At 36.8% G+C, this 14,978-nt stretch overlaps 1 protein-coding gene across 1 annotated transcript in view; it reads left to right on the top strand.

Moving 5' to 3' along the window:
- LOC134842639 (alpha-1,4-N-acetylglucosaminyltransferase-like) overlaps positions 1-11,848 on the top strand; it is a 48,687-nt gene extending 36,839 nt beyond the window's left edge. Inside the window, exons 3-4 of the mRNA XM_063859076.1 lie at positions 7,559-7,794; positions 11,525-11,848. Coding sequence (XP_063715146.1) covers positions 7,559-7,794; positions 11,525-11,778 — 490 coding nt within the window. The 3' untranslated portion in view covers positions 11,779-11,848. The remainder of the gene's footprint in view (positions 1-7,558; positions 7,795-11,524) is intronic.
- Positions 11,849-14,978: the final 3,130 nt, after the last annotated feature.

Genomic DNA, 14,978 nt, shown 5'->3' on the forward strand with positions numbered 1-14,978 from the left:
ACAAGCATAGCAGGAGGTCCTCTTTCCAAACCCTGTCATAGGCGCGGGACAAATCCAGCAGGGCCATGACAGTGCGCTTGGGTTTGCGTTCCTGGAATCCATCACTGATGTTTTGGGAGATCCTGATCAGCTGATCATCGCAACTGCGGTTTTTCCGGAACCCGGCCTGGGTATGGCAGAACATGCCTCGGGACTCTGCGAGGTTGTAGAGGCTGTGAAATATCATCCTCTCCAGTAACTTCACAATGCATGAGGTTAAACTGACTGGCCGGTAAGACTCGATTTTACTAGCAGGCTTGCCGGACTTGAGCAGCGGGATGATGACCGCATTACGCCAGACTTGGGGGACAACTCCCTCTCTGAACGACATGTTGAAGACGCGGAGGAGTTCAGTCTTGGCATGGTTACCAAGGTTCTTCAAAAAGGTCGGCGGGACCTCGTCGGGGCCGGCTGCTCCAGGGTTCTTCATCTTTTTCAGGGCACGATTCAGGTCGATTAACGAGAAGTCTGCTGTGGTGCTGTCGTCTGCACTAGGGCTGTTCACTGTGCGTTTCGCAAGGCGGATCCTGCTTCTTTCTTCTGCCGAGAAGCTGATTTTGCTGACTTTGGCGTAGTGAGCCGCAAAGCCATCTGCCTTGGAAGGGTTGCTGGTCAGGATCTTGTCTCAGACCCTTATAGCTTCGTTCGGGCTGCAAGAGTCCGGGCTACCGCTGATGGCACCAAGAACGCGCCAGGTCTTCGCGTAGTCCTTTTGGTTTTCCAGCGTTTCCACAAACTCTGTCCAGCTCTTCTCTTTCTCTTGTTCCACGGCCGAGGCAACCTCACCACAAGCTGCAACCCATTCTTCGCGGAGGGTGTGGACGAGCTTCCGGAGGTTGTTCCTTTTCTTCACAAGAAGGCGCACTCTGGGGGACAAACCAACTTTCTTACTTTTGCCAGATTTGGTTTTCCCGACGTGGGCTTTGCCCACCTCCATGATGGCTTCCTTGAATCTCTTCGCGCTGGCTCTGACGGTAGGGAGGATTTCCCAGAGGGCGACCTCCGACTCTAAGGCGTCGTTGAAGGTGTTCCAGTTGACGTTTTTCGTCTTCCAGCGGGCGGGTTTCGGAGCTTGAGGGAACAGGCCTACTCTGCAGCGCAGGGTGATCACCATTGGTAGGTGGTCAGATCCTAGACACTCTCCCACTGTCCATTCAGTTCTGGACCTCCAACGGGTGTGGACGAGGAAGGTGTCGGGCGAGCTCTCTCCTGTTGTCCCTCTGTTAATACGGGTGGGGGTACCGTCGTTGGCGCACAGGAGGTCGCTGTCTGCCATCCACTCCTCGATGCGGTCCCCTCTGCTGTCCTGGGGTTGGTGCAGGTCCCAGAGGCGGGAGTGGGCGTTGACATCTCCTCCGTAAAAGCAGTCGACGCCGGACGGGAGGTTGTCGAGGACGAGTAATTCTTCAGTGTTGACTTCTCTGTTGGGGGGATGTAGATGTTCGTCACATTGGTCCATTTCTTCTTGGAAAGGCGGTATCTGATTGAGCATGATTCCACCTTGCCGGTTTGGCGATTCCAGCACTTGCGGGACTCAAACGCGGCGTCTTCCTTGATGAAGGTCAGCAAACCGCCTCCGACTTTGCCTCCTGGACGGTCTACTCTGATGCAACTGTAGCCGTCGATCTTGGGGGTCTTGTCCTTGGCTCTGAGTTTGGACTCCTGGGTGATCGCAACGTCTATGTCTAGCTCCTTGACTCTGGCAGCGAGCTCCTGCATCTTCAGTTTGATGCCATCTGCGTTCCACTGTAAGATGCGAAGGGCTTCCTTGGATGACTTGCCGCCATTGCGGGTGCGGTCTTCCAGTTCGCTGAAGTCCGGAGTGGGGGCGGGTGTGGGTTTGTCGCATGCAGCGCAGTCCCAGTCAGTTCCGGCGGCAAAGAGATCTACCTCGTCTCTGGTGTGGCCTTGTTTGATTCACGTAGTGGCCGAGCGTGTAGATTTGTTGCTGCAACCTCCCGCACTCGGATGCGGATAGAGAGGTAGGTAAATTCGCTCGAGATAAGCTATCCTAGAGGTATGAGACCAGTAATTTCCTCGCAAAAACAAATAACGTTCACGTCGAGAGATTTCAGACCAGTAACCTCCTGGTACAAACAAATTACCTCCTCGTCCAGAGGTTTGAAACCAGTAGTCGCTTCTGTGTACTTATGAATCCATTCTCTGCAAATCTCCTGAAGCGTATATAACGGTGAAGCTCGTGTCGGCAAACTATCAAATAATCAGGGTACTGACGGTCCCTTGTGGGGCGCCAAAATGAGCGCCAAAACGTGCTAAAAATCCGTACGATGAAAATAAAACCGAAAAATCAGTAATAAATTTGTATTTTCGGCAATACAAAATTCATTGGCAATATTGATAACTTCATCCAAAATTTGCTGTAAAACAAGTTCATAAACTCCCCAATAATCGGATCCGATTGTAATTTGTTTCAGCGCAAGCTAGCCTTAAGAACCGGTAATGTCCTTGAGACAAATTGCCCTTTTTGACGGTCAGCCTTAAACAAGGCTTAACCGAATTATAACCAAAAAAAATAGTAAAAAACGGTCAAATAGCGCTAAAGCCCCTCGGGTCTACATGTTTTAAGGTCTGCCTATGGGGGAGTTTAAACCCGAGTCAGCTGGCAAATCTGTATATAGTACGTTCGGAAGAAGCCGCTCGGCCAGCTGCGCTAATGTGTAGTTATTTTTTTGGTCCAATCATATTCAAATTTGTCTACATGCATTTTTACTCTCGCTTACATTTGCGATGCAACAACGTGTTACGGTATTTTTCACGTAACTTACGGCAAAGGTAAGTGAGAAAAGAAAAAACGAAAAACAATTCAATCTTTTGCTGTAGCCAATTGTAAAACAAAAATTAGCTATTGCAACAATCAAATTTTGAAGATTTATTTTCAAAGTTTTGAAAAACCCAGTTTTTTACTAAAAAAATTAATTATAATCCAATATAATCCATTATAATCGATTATAACCAATTATAATGGATGAAAAGGATCTCTATATCAAATTTTATAATCAATCATTAATCCATTATAACCGATTATTTTAGATTTTACATTTTGATGAAAGGAGAGCAGGAAAGTTCATAATAATCGCTTATTATCCATGGAATTCCATATCGATAGTCTTTGAATAACAAAATTTTGAAACTATTTAAAATTTGGACAAAATCAAGGATCAAGTTTAAAAATTTAAGTCCGACGAAATTAATACGACCAATTAGCTAGCCTCAATTCAATTTGGAACATTTTTGTTGCGCGGGATAATTCGCTACGTATAAAAAGTTCGAGTTACGTTTTCAGCATTATGAATAAATACTTCTAAACACGCATAAATTGGTCCAGAGCATGGTCAAATTGGCAGTTTTCAAAATTTATGTAACAAAAAAATAATAGAACGTAACATATCTTTTTATATTTGATGAGAAGGATTCAATGTTTTCAACGGCGTCTAAAATTTTTTTGTCAAAAGTTATCATATTGAGCGCCGAACGTTGACTGAATAAAAAAACATCACCCCAAGCATAAAAACTCCGTCTTCTTCGAAAGTCGGAACAACAAGATCGCTCGTATATCAGGGCAAAGCCCTGAAAGCTCCGGCTGTCCCTTAATTCACATCGAAAAGTTTGTGGGAAACGAAAATATTGAAAAGTTATTCAATTTGGGCTATATCAAAGATCAATTGTAAAAATTTGAGTCGTACAAAATTAAAACGACCAATTAGCCTCAAGTCAATTTGGAACGATTTTGCTCTCGGGATAATTTGCCACGAATAAATGATTAGCGTTAAGTTTTCAGGATTTTGGACAAAATTTTAAAGTTCGCATGAATTAGTACAGATCATTATCAAATTGACAATTTTCAAGTATCAAAAATATACCACCTGAGTTGTAGAATAAAGGTTGCGTGGAACAAAATATGGGGTACCTAGGTATGAGATACCAAGAAAGATTTATTTTGTCGCAAAAAGTGTGGATTGAAGTCGCTGTAATGTTAATCGATCTGAAGTCCCGTCGGCTAAATGCCCGGTACCCTGGATAGGAAATGGGTAAAACTTGTTGCAACTCGAATTATTTATATGTAGAACCATCAGAGAATTCAACAGCTTGAAATTATGGTATTCGTATTGAGCGAATCAGCCGTTGGTATTGGTTTTGGTATTGATCAATAGCGCGCCTCTGGTATTGGCCTTAATCATTTACAATTCAAGCTGTTTTTTTTGGTTAATATATTTTTAATAACGGATTTTTTTGTTAATATTGAACTTTTCTTCGTTAATATTTTGCTGAAAGAAATTGTTCGTTAATATCGGTTGTTGTTTTATTCAACCGATATTCAACCAATATTTTCAATTTTTGCATTTTCGCGAGTCGTCATTCCGAAATAGTCTTAAGCAGAAAGCAAAAACTGGTTTTGTTACACTAACATATACAACAATCATTGATATTATGAACAGCAGGTAATGATAAATTCTTAGAAAATAGTATTGAGGGATTGATAGGTTATGCTAATGGTATTAGTTTTAGTACGACTATTGACGATTTAGCTTAGTAGCGGTGTTTGGATTGGTATTGCTTTTGATGTTGGTATTGGTATTGGTATTGGTATTGGTATTGGTATTGGTATTGCTATTGGTATTGCTATTGGTACTAGTATTGGTATTGGTAATGGTAATGGTATTGGTGTTTAGTGCATGATATTGGTATTGGGATTGTGATTGCACAGTTTCCAGTTTTTTTTCACCGGCTTACGAAAAACCATATTTATCAAGATAATTTTGCTGGTATCCATAGACAAGAAAGTATCTTGGGATAAAAGGTGATTCAACGAGGTGAAAAGTTTTTTTTTCATCTGATGAATTGAAATGCTGAAAACTTTCTTGCCTAGTTTTGTTTTACTTTCTGAAAATTTTTAGGATTGGGTGGTACTTTTTAGAAGTATATTCACCTCGACCCATCGTATGGGATTTTTATTTTTTTCTTGGAAAACTTCGTATATTACAAAATCAAGTTTCAGTGAACTATAACATGTCTTAAAGCCCAATTTTTGCAGCTTCTTAAAGGAGCTAACAAGGATGTTTGTTGTGTTGTTCGAATAAACAGCCGGCAGTCATTATGAATAATCACTTTAGAGCATTTAATAGCTTTTATCTTATTTTGATAGGATAAACTCTTTGTATTTATTTTGGTGTTTTGTTCCAGAAGCCATTTTACGTAATGTTGCTTCTATGTAACTGAGTTTTGTATCAAGTAGAACAACCGGATACTTGTCCCGACTTTCAAAGAAATCAAAACATTTACGCTTTCTGTGTTTTTTTTTTATTTTCGCCGATCGAAATACTTTTGTGCCCCATTGAAGATATTGACACCCAAAAATTAAATCTAAAAATATTTTTACCTGCGATCAATTTTTGCAAAATGTACGGAGTTTGAAGTTTGTCAATTTGGCCATGCTCTGGGCTTATTTATGCGCTTTTTGAATGTTTTATTCTTACTCATGAAAACGTAACGCGTGGCTTGGGGGGATGGAAGAGAACCACTTGATCTTGATATTGTCCAAAAATTATAGTAATTCAATATATTTCCCAAAAACAATTCAATATGGAATAAAAGGCAATCACAACAGACAGTGCTTCGCCCTGATATCTTAGCAGTCTTATTCACATTTTAACTTGAACCATAACATTTTGGTTGGAAATATCACTGGACGCCAAATTCCATAAATAAAATATTTTGTTCGAAGACATTTTAAGAATTTTGATTGTTTCAATTCGGTTTTTGTTCCAACTTTCGGAAAAAATTATGGATGCAATATGCTCGGGCTGCTAATCTTATTATGATTATTTCTTTAAAAAAAACACCCAGGGGATCGATCCATGGATCTCCGTGGTCCCACAACAATCGCGCTCCCCTTACTAACAAGACATTGATTGCAATCGATTTTATACAGATAAAGTAGCTGAGATTTTAAAAATCAATTTGAATCGATTTGAAATGAATTTAATTCGATGCAAAAATGTAGTTTAAGAATCAATTTCAATCTTTTGTTGCCAGCTTTTAAGGTTTCTTTTTTCTACAATTTTCAGTAACGATAACATCGATATAAATTATCGGTTTTAACTACTTTTTTGTACTTCATTTTATTATATTAATTTTTTCTAGACTATGAAACAAAAGAGAAGTGTTGAAAATAAAATTTGTATGTTTTTGAATGACTATTTGTTTTGATACTAGGATTTAAGTAAATAATGAGGATATTTAATATCTAAGTTTTAGAAAAGCAATTAAAATGAAGTTTTTTTATTTTGAGTTTCTTATTATATTGTTATTTACTGAGAAAGACTGAGCGTAAAGCTTGGATAATGAAATATAAATATTTGGCATAGTTTTGTTTTTTCTTTACCGCAGAAAACCTTAGTTTTGTTGCACTATTATAAAGGGAATCCTTAAACGCAATATTTGCGGAAAAAAATTCTCCTCATGTGATTTTTGCTATCTGTAGCTCTTTTCGAGAATTTCTTAATAGAAAAGTTTGCTCACGCTTTGTAACAAAATGAATAGTTAAGTTAAACTACTTTTAATGAGATTTTGATGATTTTCACTGCATCGCAAAAATTTATTTAAATCAAATTTAAGGGAATAAACTTGTTTTTTTTTCTTCAGTAAAAATCCATTTAATCCATTCTAAATCAGTCTACGTGCGTAAATGGGTGTCTCTTTCATGTGTCTTATATGAAATTTAATCCATTCTCAATCGATTTACGTGTCTATATGGGCTATCGTAAATCGATTTCACTACAGTATTTTATTTTTGTAAAAAATCGATTTAAATCGATTTCAATCTCAGGTTTGGCGGTGCGGGTCACCGCTAGACTATCCTGACTTAAAGATTGTTAAAAAATGCTCTGTAATGAACTAACGTGACTATAACAGCGCTGTGATACTTTGATGCCGCAAGTTTAAAGCGCATTATTCACGCGTGGCAAAATATCTCGCACCACAAAATCGTTCAAAAATCAATTGAGCAGTTTTTGGTAAAAAATACTGCCACGGGGTTTTCAAAAAATAATGTTAGATGATTAATTTACCAATACTATTGAGTGACAGTAATAGCATTGGCAAATTTGGCCCTGGAAATTTTTCAAGGAATGAGTTTTCTTATATCGCAAGCCAGCTATGGAAAGCCAAATACTTTTAATTTATTGTTCACCAAACTGTACATAAGCCCTCGCCGATTTGTTGAATGCTCGGCTAAAATACTTTTAAATTTAAAAGCAGCTTTTGTCCAATTGTTTTAAAGGAATTCTGCTAAATTTTATCAAATTTCATTGAACTAAAAACTTCCAACTAAACATAAAAATATTTCCTAAAACCCTATATCTTTCACTGGAACAGGTCCTGAATAATTGTCAACAATGTAAAATAGTTTCTATTGACACTTTTTATTCTTGAAAAATCACTGTTTTTTTTGCTGCAAAAATTATTTTTTCCTACTAGTTCTCATAATGGATATGTTTAGAGGGGGAGAAGATCAATGCACAATTCCAAATGGGACTCTCAATAGTACCCGGCTCAACGGGACTCCGATGCATTTGAAGGCCGGCCACATTTTTGCCCATGAATGGCTCCACCACATGAACGCCTCCTTCAGCCCCAAGAAAGGGTGGGGACAACAGCCAATCTATAGTGGTGAAGTTGCCATGAAACTAATGAATGCAAGTTCTGTAACCAATGGTCTTGTAACTTTAAATCAAGGTTTGTAAGATGTTAATTTGCATTAAGGCCCGGTTTTACACGGTACCGGGGTAGAAAATATAATAATTGATCACTAGAAAAGCAAATACGCAACAAGATGGGTCCCAGAACTTCAATGAATCTTTATGAAATGTTTAGATAAAGCACAGATGTTATAAAAAATTTGTCTCTCATCTCATTTCTGATCAGAACATAGTTAAAACTAGCGACAGTTTTTTCTTGTAATTTATTTGTTTGCGTGTTTGTGTAGAGATTTTATTTTGCGACAGAAAAAAAAATAAAATGTTTTGATTTCCGAAAACAAGCTGGTCTCAAAGTTTGCAAAGTTTGAAATTGTTTCATTTGCTTTTTTTCAAAGACATATTGTATAGATTCAATGTTCAGTACTGATTTAATGTATCCGGACAAAACGCACTAAATTTGCCACTTTTTTTTCAAATTGGGTTGACTTTGGGTAAAAAAAAGATGGGGACAAATCTTGAAGAATTTTAGCAGAATTAATATGGTGCAATTGGTTTTGCGAAATTCGGGATAAAAATTTTACCCCAGATTCGATCAATTTTGCTTTTTTCAGTAAACTTAAATAACTCCAAACTGCTTGGTCGATCACTGACATAATCATATTAAAATGAGCTTCCTACGTGGTTCATTAAACTTTCAGAACAGTGTACTCTCCAATGAATTGTATAAACTAACTTATTTTTGTTTGATAGACGTTTATTGTTGCCATATAAAACACCATTTTTCATTTAACTTTTAAACAATTTGGGCAGCATGTTAGGAGAGTACACACATTTAAAGTTTGTTGGGCTACGTAAGAGGCCCCTTTTGATATAATTATGGCAGTGATCGACCAAGTAGTTTAAGCACAATTTGACCAAAAAACCGAAAAACCATCTTTTTTAAGGTAAGTTTTTGGGTCCGAAAATCGCAAACTAATTTGCAGCATGTTAATTCTGCTGATTTTCTCAGCAAGTTTTGTCTTCAATATTTTTTATGGGGAGGGTTCTCATGCTGGAGGATCCGAATGCTGGAAAAAATTCAACTAATCAATATCGCTACGCGTTCTTATTGGCTAAATGCTTTTCTCACAAAATGGAAATGATAATATAATATAACATAACAGATGCAGATATAATAGGTGCAGATACACTAAATTAAGTTTTTGTTTTTTCCATTTTTCCTAAATCGGTATCTTTGAAATATTAAATTTGTTCCAATCCGCCTACGATCCGCATTTTCTATCATCTTATTTTTTTCTAATCGGCCAACATAAGACTAATGACCTTGATTTATTTGCTTACTCTGAGATGTTCGCAATTTCATTGGGATTTTTGAATACTCAATTCTGATTGGCTGAAAATCAGTCAAAAGAAGTTTCAAGCATTCGGTCTTCCAGCATGAGGAACGCCACCTTTTCTATAGCTAAACTCAACTCAATTTGAGAAAAACGAGTTTTAACTTTCTAGTTCATTGCATATTATCCGGATGAAATAAATCAACACTGTACTGCATATGGGTGTTCCTGAATAGAAAATTCATATGAATATACAGGTATGACAATAAGTTGTTGGGGATTTCAGCAGACCGTGTTTTTAGCAGACCAATCTTTCAGCAGATTCAGAACAATTATAAAGTCAAATAGCTAACTTCAAACGCGGCCTTGGCGATTAGCGACCGCTTGCTGTGCTGCTATTCAATTCAACATGAGTGTTATTGTGCGCGCAAATCTTTGTCATGCCGCTAATTAAGACTGTTGGGTTTTTGAAGCTGATAGTTTTTGTTGACAAATCATGAGATCGTGTCTCTATTGGGGAAACCCTTGGCCTCAGACTGGGCGTCTTTTTGAGTTTGTTAAACAATCATCCGTTACTTTATTACGTTGGTCTGCTAAAAGATTCACTTTTCACTTCTTATGCTAAAAGGTCGGTCTGCTAAACGATTGGTCTTCGACTTATCGCTTCTATGTAAAGCCCTAAGCATGTCTTCCGCTCCGATGTTTTATGGATAACAAAAAATCAAATATAATGGATTTTAGCTGACTAAAATGTTGTTTTTATAATTGATTATCTTGGCAAAATTGTACAAGGTATCAGATTTTGAATCCAACTTAGTTGACTATTTTCGAAAAATAAAATCCATTAAGAACCATTATAATCGATTTTAATTTATTTTTGTTTTCAAAAAAATGGTTTATGTTTTGTACATAATATCCATGAACGCTGAATAATTTTTCTAGATAATGACTCTACTCTTTGCAACTTTCTGCGAAACTCGAACGAACACATTCATTCAGGGACGGCCAACATGTAGTTTTTTTCAAGCGCTACAAGTTTTGTCCTGCAGCGTTAAAATTTTGTCGAAATACGTTCTATTTAGTGTTGAGGGAGTTCTCGGAAAATCAACTTGGCCGCTCTGAGAAAAAAATCGACTACATTTTTAAATTTTTTGAAAGCCCCAACCCCCCCCCCCCCCAAAAAAAAACCACAGCCCCTCAAAACACTAAACACCACCACCGGGACAGGTAACTATGCAGTACAGGTAAACGTGGGGGGTTGTGGGGTCTACCCACAACACAGCCCCCTCCCCCACACGTTTACCCAGACTACACACTCACCTCACCTTCTGATAAAAAAATTTTGAAAATAAACTGGAATTAATCGATTAAAATCGATCATAATCGATTATATTGGGATTTTTTTGCTTGAAAAATGGTATCTTTTTAATCCATTTTTAGTTGATTATAATCGATTATTTTTGTCATTTAATAGAGACTGAGAAAAAATTCCAATATAACCGATTATTATCCATGAATATTCAGTGCGGGTAATGCTAGTTTTTTCTTTAGTAGATAAGCTGTCTAGTCGTAATTCAATAACTATAAATAATACTTCGAAACCTGATCTTTGATAAAATATTTGTGCAAAATTTGTTTGCCACAAAGTACTTGATCCAAATATTGCGTTAAAAACCAAAAACAATCAATTTTTCTGTAAGGATGTCTCATTTCTATTCTCTCTTCTCGCTTTCGATAATCATTAAAGCAAAATGATAGATTGTAAGTTTTTCATTAATAACCAATTATAATCCATTGCTAAAGGCCGTTTGTTAGTTTTGGCTAGCTTACGAGTCAGACCAGTATCGAGATATTGGAATGAAGCTGATCTCTCTAAAAACCTCGATTTATCCAGTATTCCTCTAAACCCACTGAGCCTAAGGAGATGGTGTCAGGATCAGTATTAGACTTAGGAGTTACTCGAGCCCATTAGACCGAAAAAAGATTGCGTGGCAATAGGCGGCGTACTTCATCTGAAACTATTCTTTGAGATCAGGGGCGGGTTTAGGCGGGGCGGGGGTATCGAACGCCTCCTTTTCTCAGGATTTCGACCCCTTACCAACCAAAGGGTCCCCCTTTTGGTATTATTTTGTTATTTTATGACATTTTTTCTGACATTTGTTATTTTATGAAATTTTTTCTAAAGGTCCCTTTTCAAGTTTTTTGTTAGTTTTTTTCTGCGAGCACTTTTGTTATCCAAATTGCTTCGATCACATTCCAAGCCAGTCGAAACTTCCCCTGGAAAAGCAGTTTCACGGGATGTGAACTTTTTCCCCGTGTATATCACTTTGTTAGTTAAAACCCTTAAGTATTTCCCTCACACACCAAGTTATGTAATTATTAACCCCTTTGGTTGTTTTAGGTTTTGAATAATTCGATACTCATCTGTTCCAGGTCATCCACTGGATATAGCTGCCGAACTCTTGTTCGCGCCAGTAGACTGGAGAGAAGTTAAAACCAAACTATGGTCATCAACTGAAGTTTCACCTGAAAGCTGGGACGAGTTGTTCAAATGCAGCTACACAGTTCATTTTTTCTCACATGTAACACAGAATATCAAGGTCAGAGGTGATGCAAGAAGAGAAGCCTATTCGTATTTGGCACCGAAGCATTGCCCCAAAAGTTTCAAAAATATCAAACAATTTTAACAATTTATAACAATTTTAATGTTAATTAAATACAAAACAAGACTGCTCGTATCAAGGCGAAGCTCTGAATCTTCCGACTGCCTTTTAAGGCCTATGAAGCAGTATTGAAATGAAAAAATTAAATGTAAAAAAAAAAATTGAATGAAAAAAAAAAATTGTAAAAAAAAATTGTGAAAATCATCACCCCACACGCCACATAAAGTACAAAGTGATAAATTTCGCTTCTAGTAACAAATCATTTATGGCAAATAAGCTTCCTTCAACCAACTTGGAAGGAGTTCTAAGACGGATTAAATCTACGCTGACGCGTTACTAGCGCGAAATATATCGCGCGTTAATTATCCCAAATTGGCCAAAATGGCAATGTTTAAACCCCCATAACTTTACAAAAATTGATCACAGGTGGAATATCTTTTCAAATTTAAGTTCAAAACAACAATGGCTTTCGAATAATTTTGAAAAATTTTGTCAAAAATGGCTAGTTAAAAAGTCGAAATTTGTCTGAAGAAAAAAAACATCCCCGAGCAGAAATATTCCGTTACTTTCGTTACGAAAGCCGGAAGAACAACAGTTCCATGTTATAAAAAACTACATTTATAGTAATATTTACATATATAGTACATTGTTACAGGAAGAATGATAACTTAGATTCCAAATTAACAGATGACTATCTGAAGAAAACAAAACGAGAATTAAATGTTTGAGAAAACAGGATATACATTTAATAAATTTACTCAATGTTCTTTTTCGAAATGAAGCGTAATCGAAAATTTTTGCGCTTGCTTCTACAGGCACTGGATCTAAATATTGAGCCGAGTATTGGTTCGTTTTTTGTTCCGACTTTCGATACGAAAGTAACGGAAACTTTGTGCTCGGGGTGGGTTTTTTTTTCAGACAAATTTCGACTTTTTAACTAGCCATTTTTGACGGAATTTTTCATATCATTCAAAAAGTATTGTTGTCCTAAGCTCAAATTTGAAAAGATATTTTACCTGTAACCATTTTTCGTAAAGTTACTGGGGTTTAAAGATTGCCATTTTGGCCAATTTGGGACAATTAACGCGCGATATATTTCGCGCTATTAACGCGTAAGCGGAGAGTTAATCCCTCTTAGAAATCGTTCTGAATTGGTTGAAAGAAGCTTATTTGTTGCAATTCATTTGTTACAAGGAGCGAATTTTATCCTTTTGTACTTTATATGGCGTTTGGGGGGGGGAAACTTTTAATTTTGTTTATTTCATTTAATTTTATAATGGTATTACTGCTCCATAAACCTTAAAAGGCAGTCGGAACATTCAGGGCTTTGCCCTGATACGAGCAGTCTTGTTTTTCTTTCATATCTAGCGTTTTGTAAATCTGGCTGAATTGTCTGAGGCTGAATTGTCTGTATATTTCCGGCTGAGTTGTCTGAATTTCAAATTTGCTGAATTGTCTTTGGCCGAATTGTCTGTGCGCCATATTTCGCGCTATTAACGCGTGAGCTAGATTTAATCCGTCTTAAAAATTGTTTTAAATTGATTCATGAAAATTTATATGCCATTACTGATTTGTTAATAAGTGCAAAATCTATCACTTTGTACTTAATATGACGTTCACATTTTTTCAAAAGCTTTTTTTATTTTATTTTATTACATTTAAATTTTTCAAGTTATCACTGCTCCATAGACCTTAAAAGGCAGTCGGAACATTCAGGGCTTCGCTCTGATGCAAGCAGCTTTGTTAGTAAGGGAACACCCGTGTCAAATTATTTATACTGAGATAACACGCTCTGGCTTCCAATATAGAACGATCATTTTTCCGACTTTTAAAAAGTGACGTCAGTCGCAATATGATCAAAAACTAGTCTTGACATGGTCAAAAATGTAGCCGCGACATAATCTTAAAATTATTCACGATGTTCTAAAATTAAGTCGCGTTAGGACTTAGCTTGAGTCAATGACTTTCAAACCTACCATGCTTTTAAAGGCTTAAAAAACAAATATTGAGTTAAAACAAGAGTACGAATTTAAAAATGTATAACGACCAAAAAGAATGAAATCAAATAAAAAAAATAGAAAAAACGAAAACAAATAAAAAAAATTGAAACAAACGACGAAAAACAAAAACAAGGAAAATTTGAAAAAAAAAATGAAAAAAAAGGAAAAAATATTCTTTTGGAAGTTGCAAGTTTCTTTGATTAAAAGTCTATAAGAACGTAGCAGTTTTCTTGGTTATTACAGCATTTACAGACAATTGTCAGACCATCTTTAAAAAACTTAGCTCTGAAAAAAAATTATTTCTAAAGCCTAATTTCATTTCGACGCCTTTCCATAGTCTTATCATAAAAAAAACAATATTCATTCACTTAGAAAAAAAACTTTTTCAAATTCATCATTAGTCCCGGGTTGACAAAAAAAGCTTATCATAAAATTCCATACTATGAAAAAAATGTTTATCATACGATTCCTACAATTCCATAGAAAACAAACTCGTATGAAAATTACATGACAAGCATTTTTTCCATAGAATGGAATTGTATGATAGCAATTTTTTTCATTAAATGGAATTGTATGATAAGGATTTTTTCCATTCAATGGAGTGGTATGATGAAACTTTTTTACGGACGAATTTGCATAAGACTCAGTTTATGATTAAGCAAATCAAAGAAATAAAGTTAGGCAAAAACTAATTCTTAGCCCGGCCCAACGTGCCAGTCTCTCAACAGAAGAATGAAACTACAGAAAACTTTAGAGGTTTGAAGCTCTGTTACTGTGTTTCCTGTAAGTTTCTCTCCTCAAATTCGAGACAGCAGAGAGTTACTTTTAGTGGGAACCAACACCAGGGGAAGGGCTGTCTCATGTTCAAAATAACCGACGAGAAAATGAAGACGCCATTCCGAAGTCCAAGTCTGCAGATCCAAAGAACACTCAAAGTCAGCTCCGAGAAATTTTTTCATATTATCATCTAAAAACAAAATACGAGTGTGTGAAAATGCACATGAATATAGAATACAAATGTATCATAACTTCTATCTGTGCGACAAAAATCAAATTTTAAGACCACCATCGGAACCATAGATGTGAAGATCCATTCGAATGTGACCCAAGCGATGGCGCTCAGAAACACAATGCTGTACTGATTTACAAGGTAAAACGGCGCAGTAATGTGTTTCTCCGCGCCATCGGTTGGGTGACTTTCAAATGGATCTTCTCATATATGAT

Source organism: Symsagittifera roscoffensis, chromosome 3, assembly GCF_963678635.1.
Source record: "Symsagittifera roscoffensis chromosome 3, txSymRosc1.1, whole genome shotgun sequence".
NCBI lineage: Eukaryota > Metazoa > Xenacoelomorpha > Acoela > Convolutidae > Symsagittifera > Symsagittifera roscoffensis.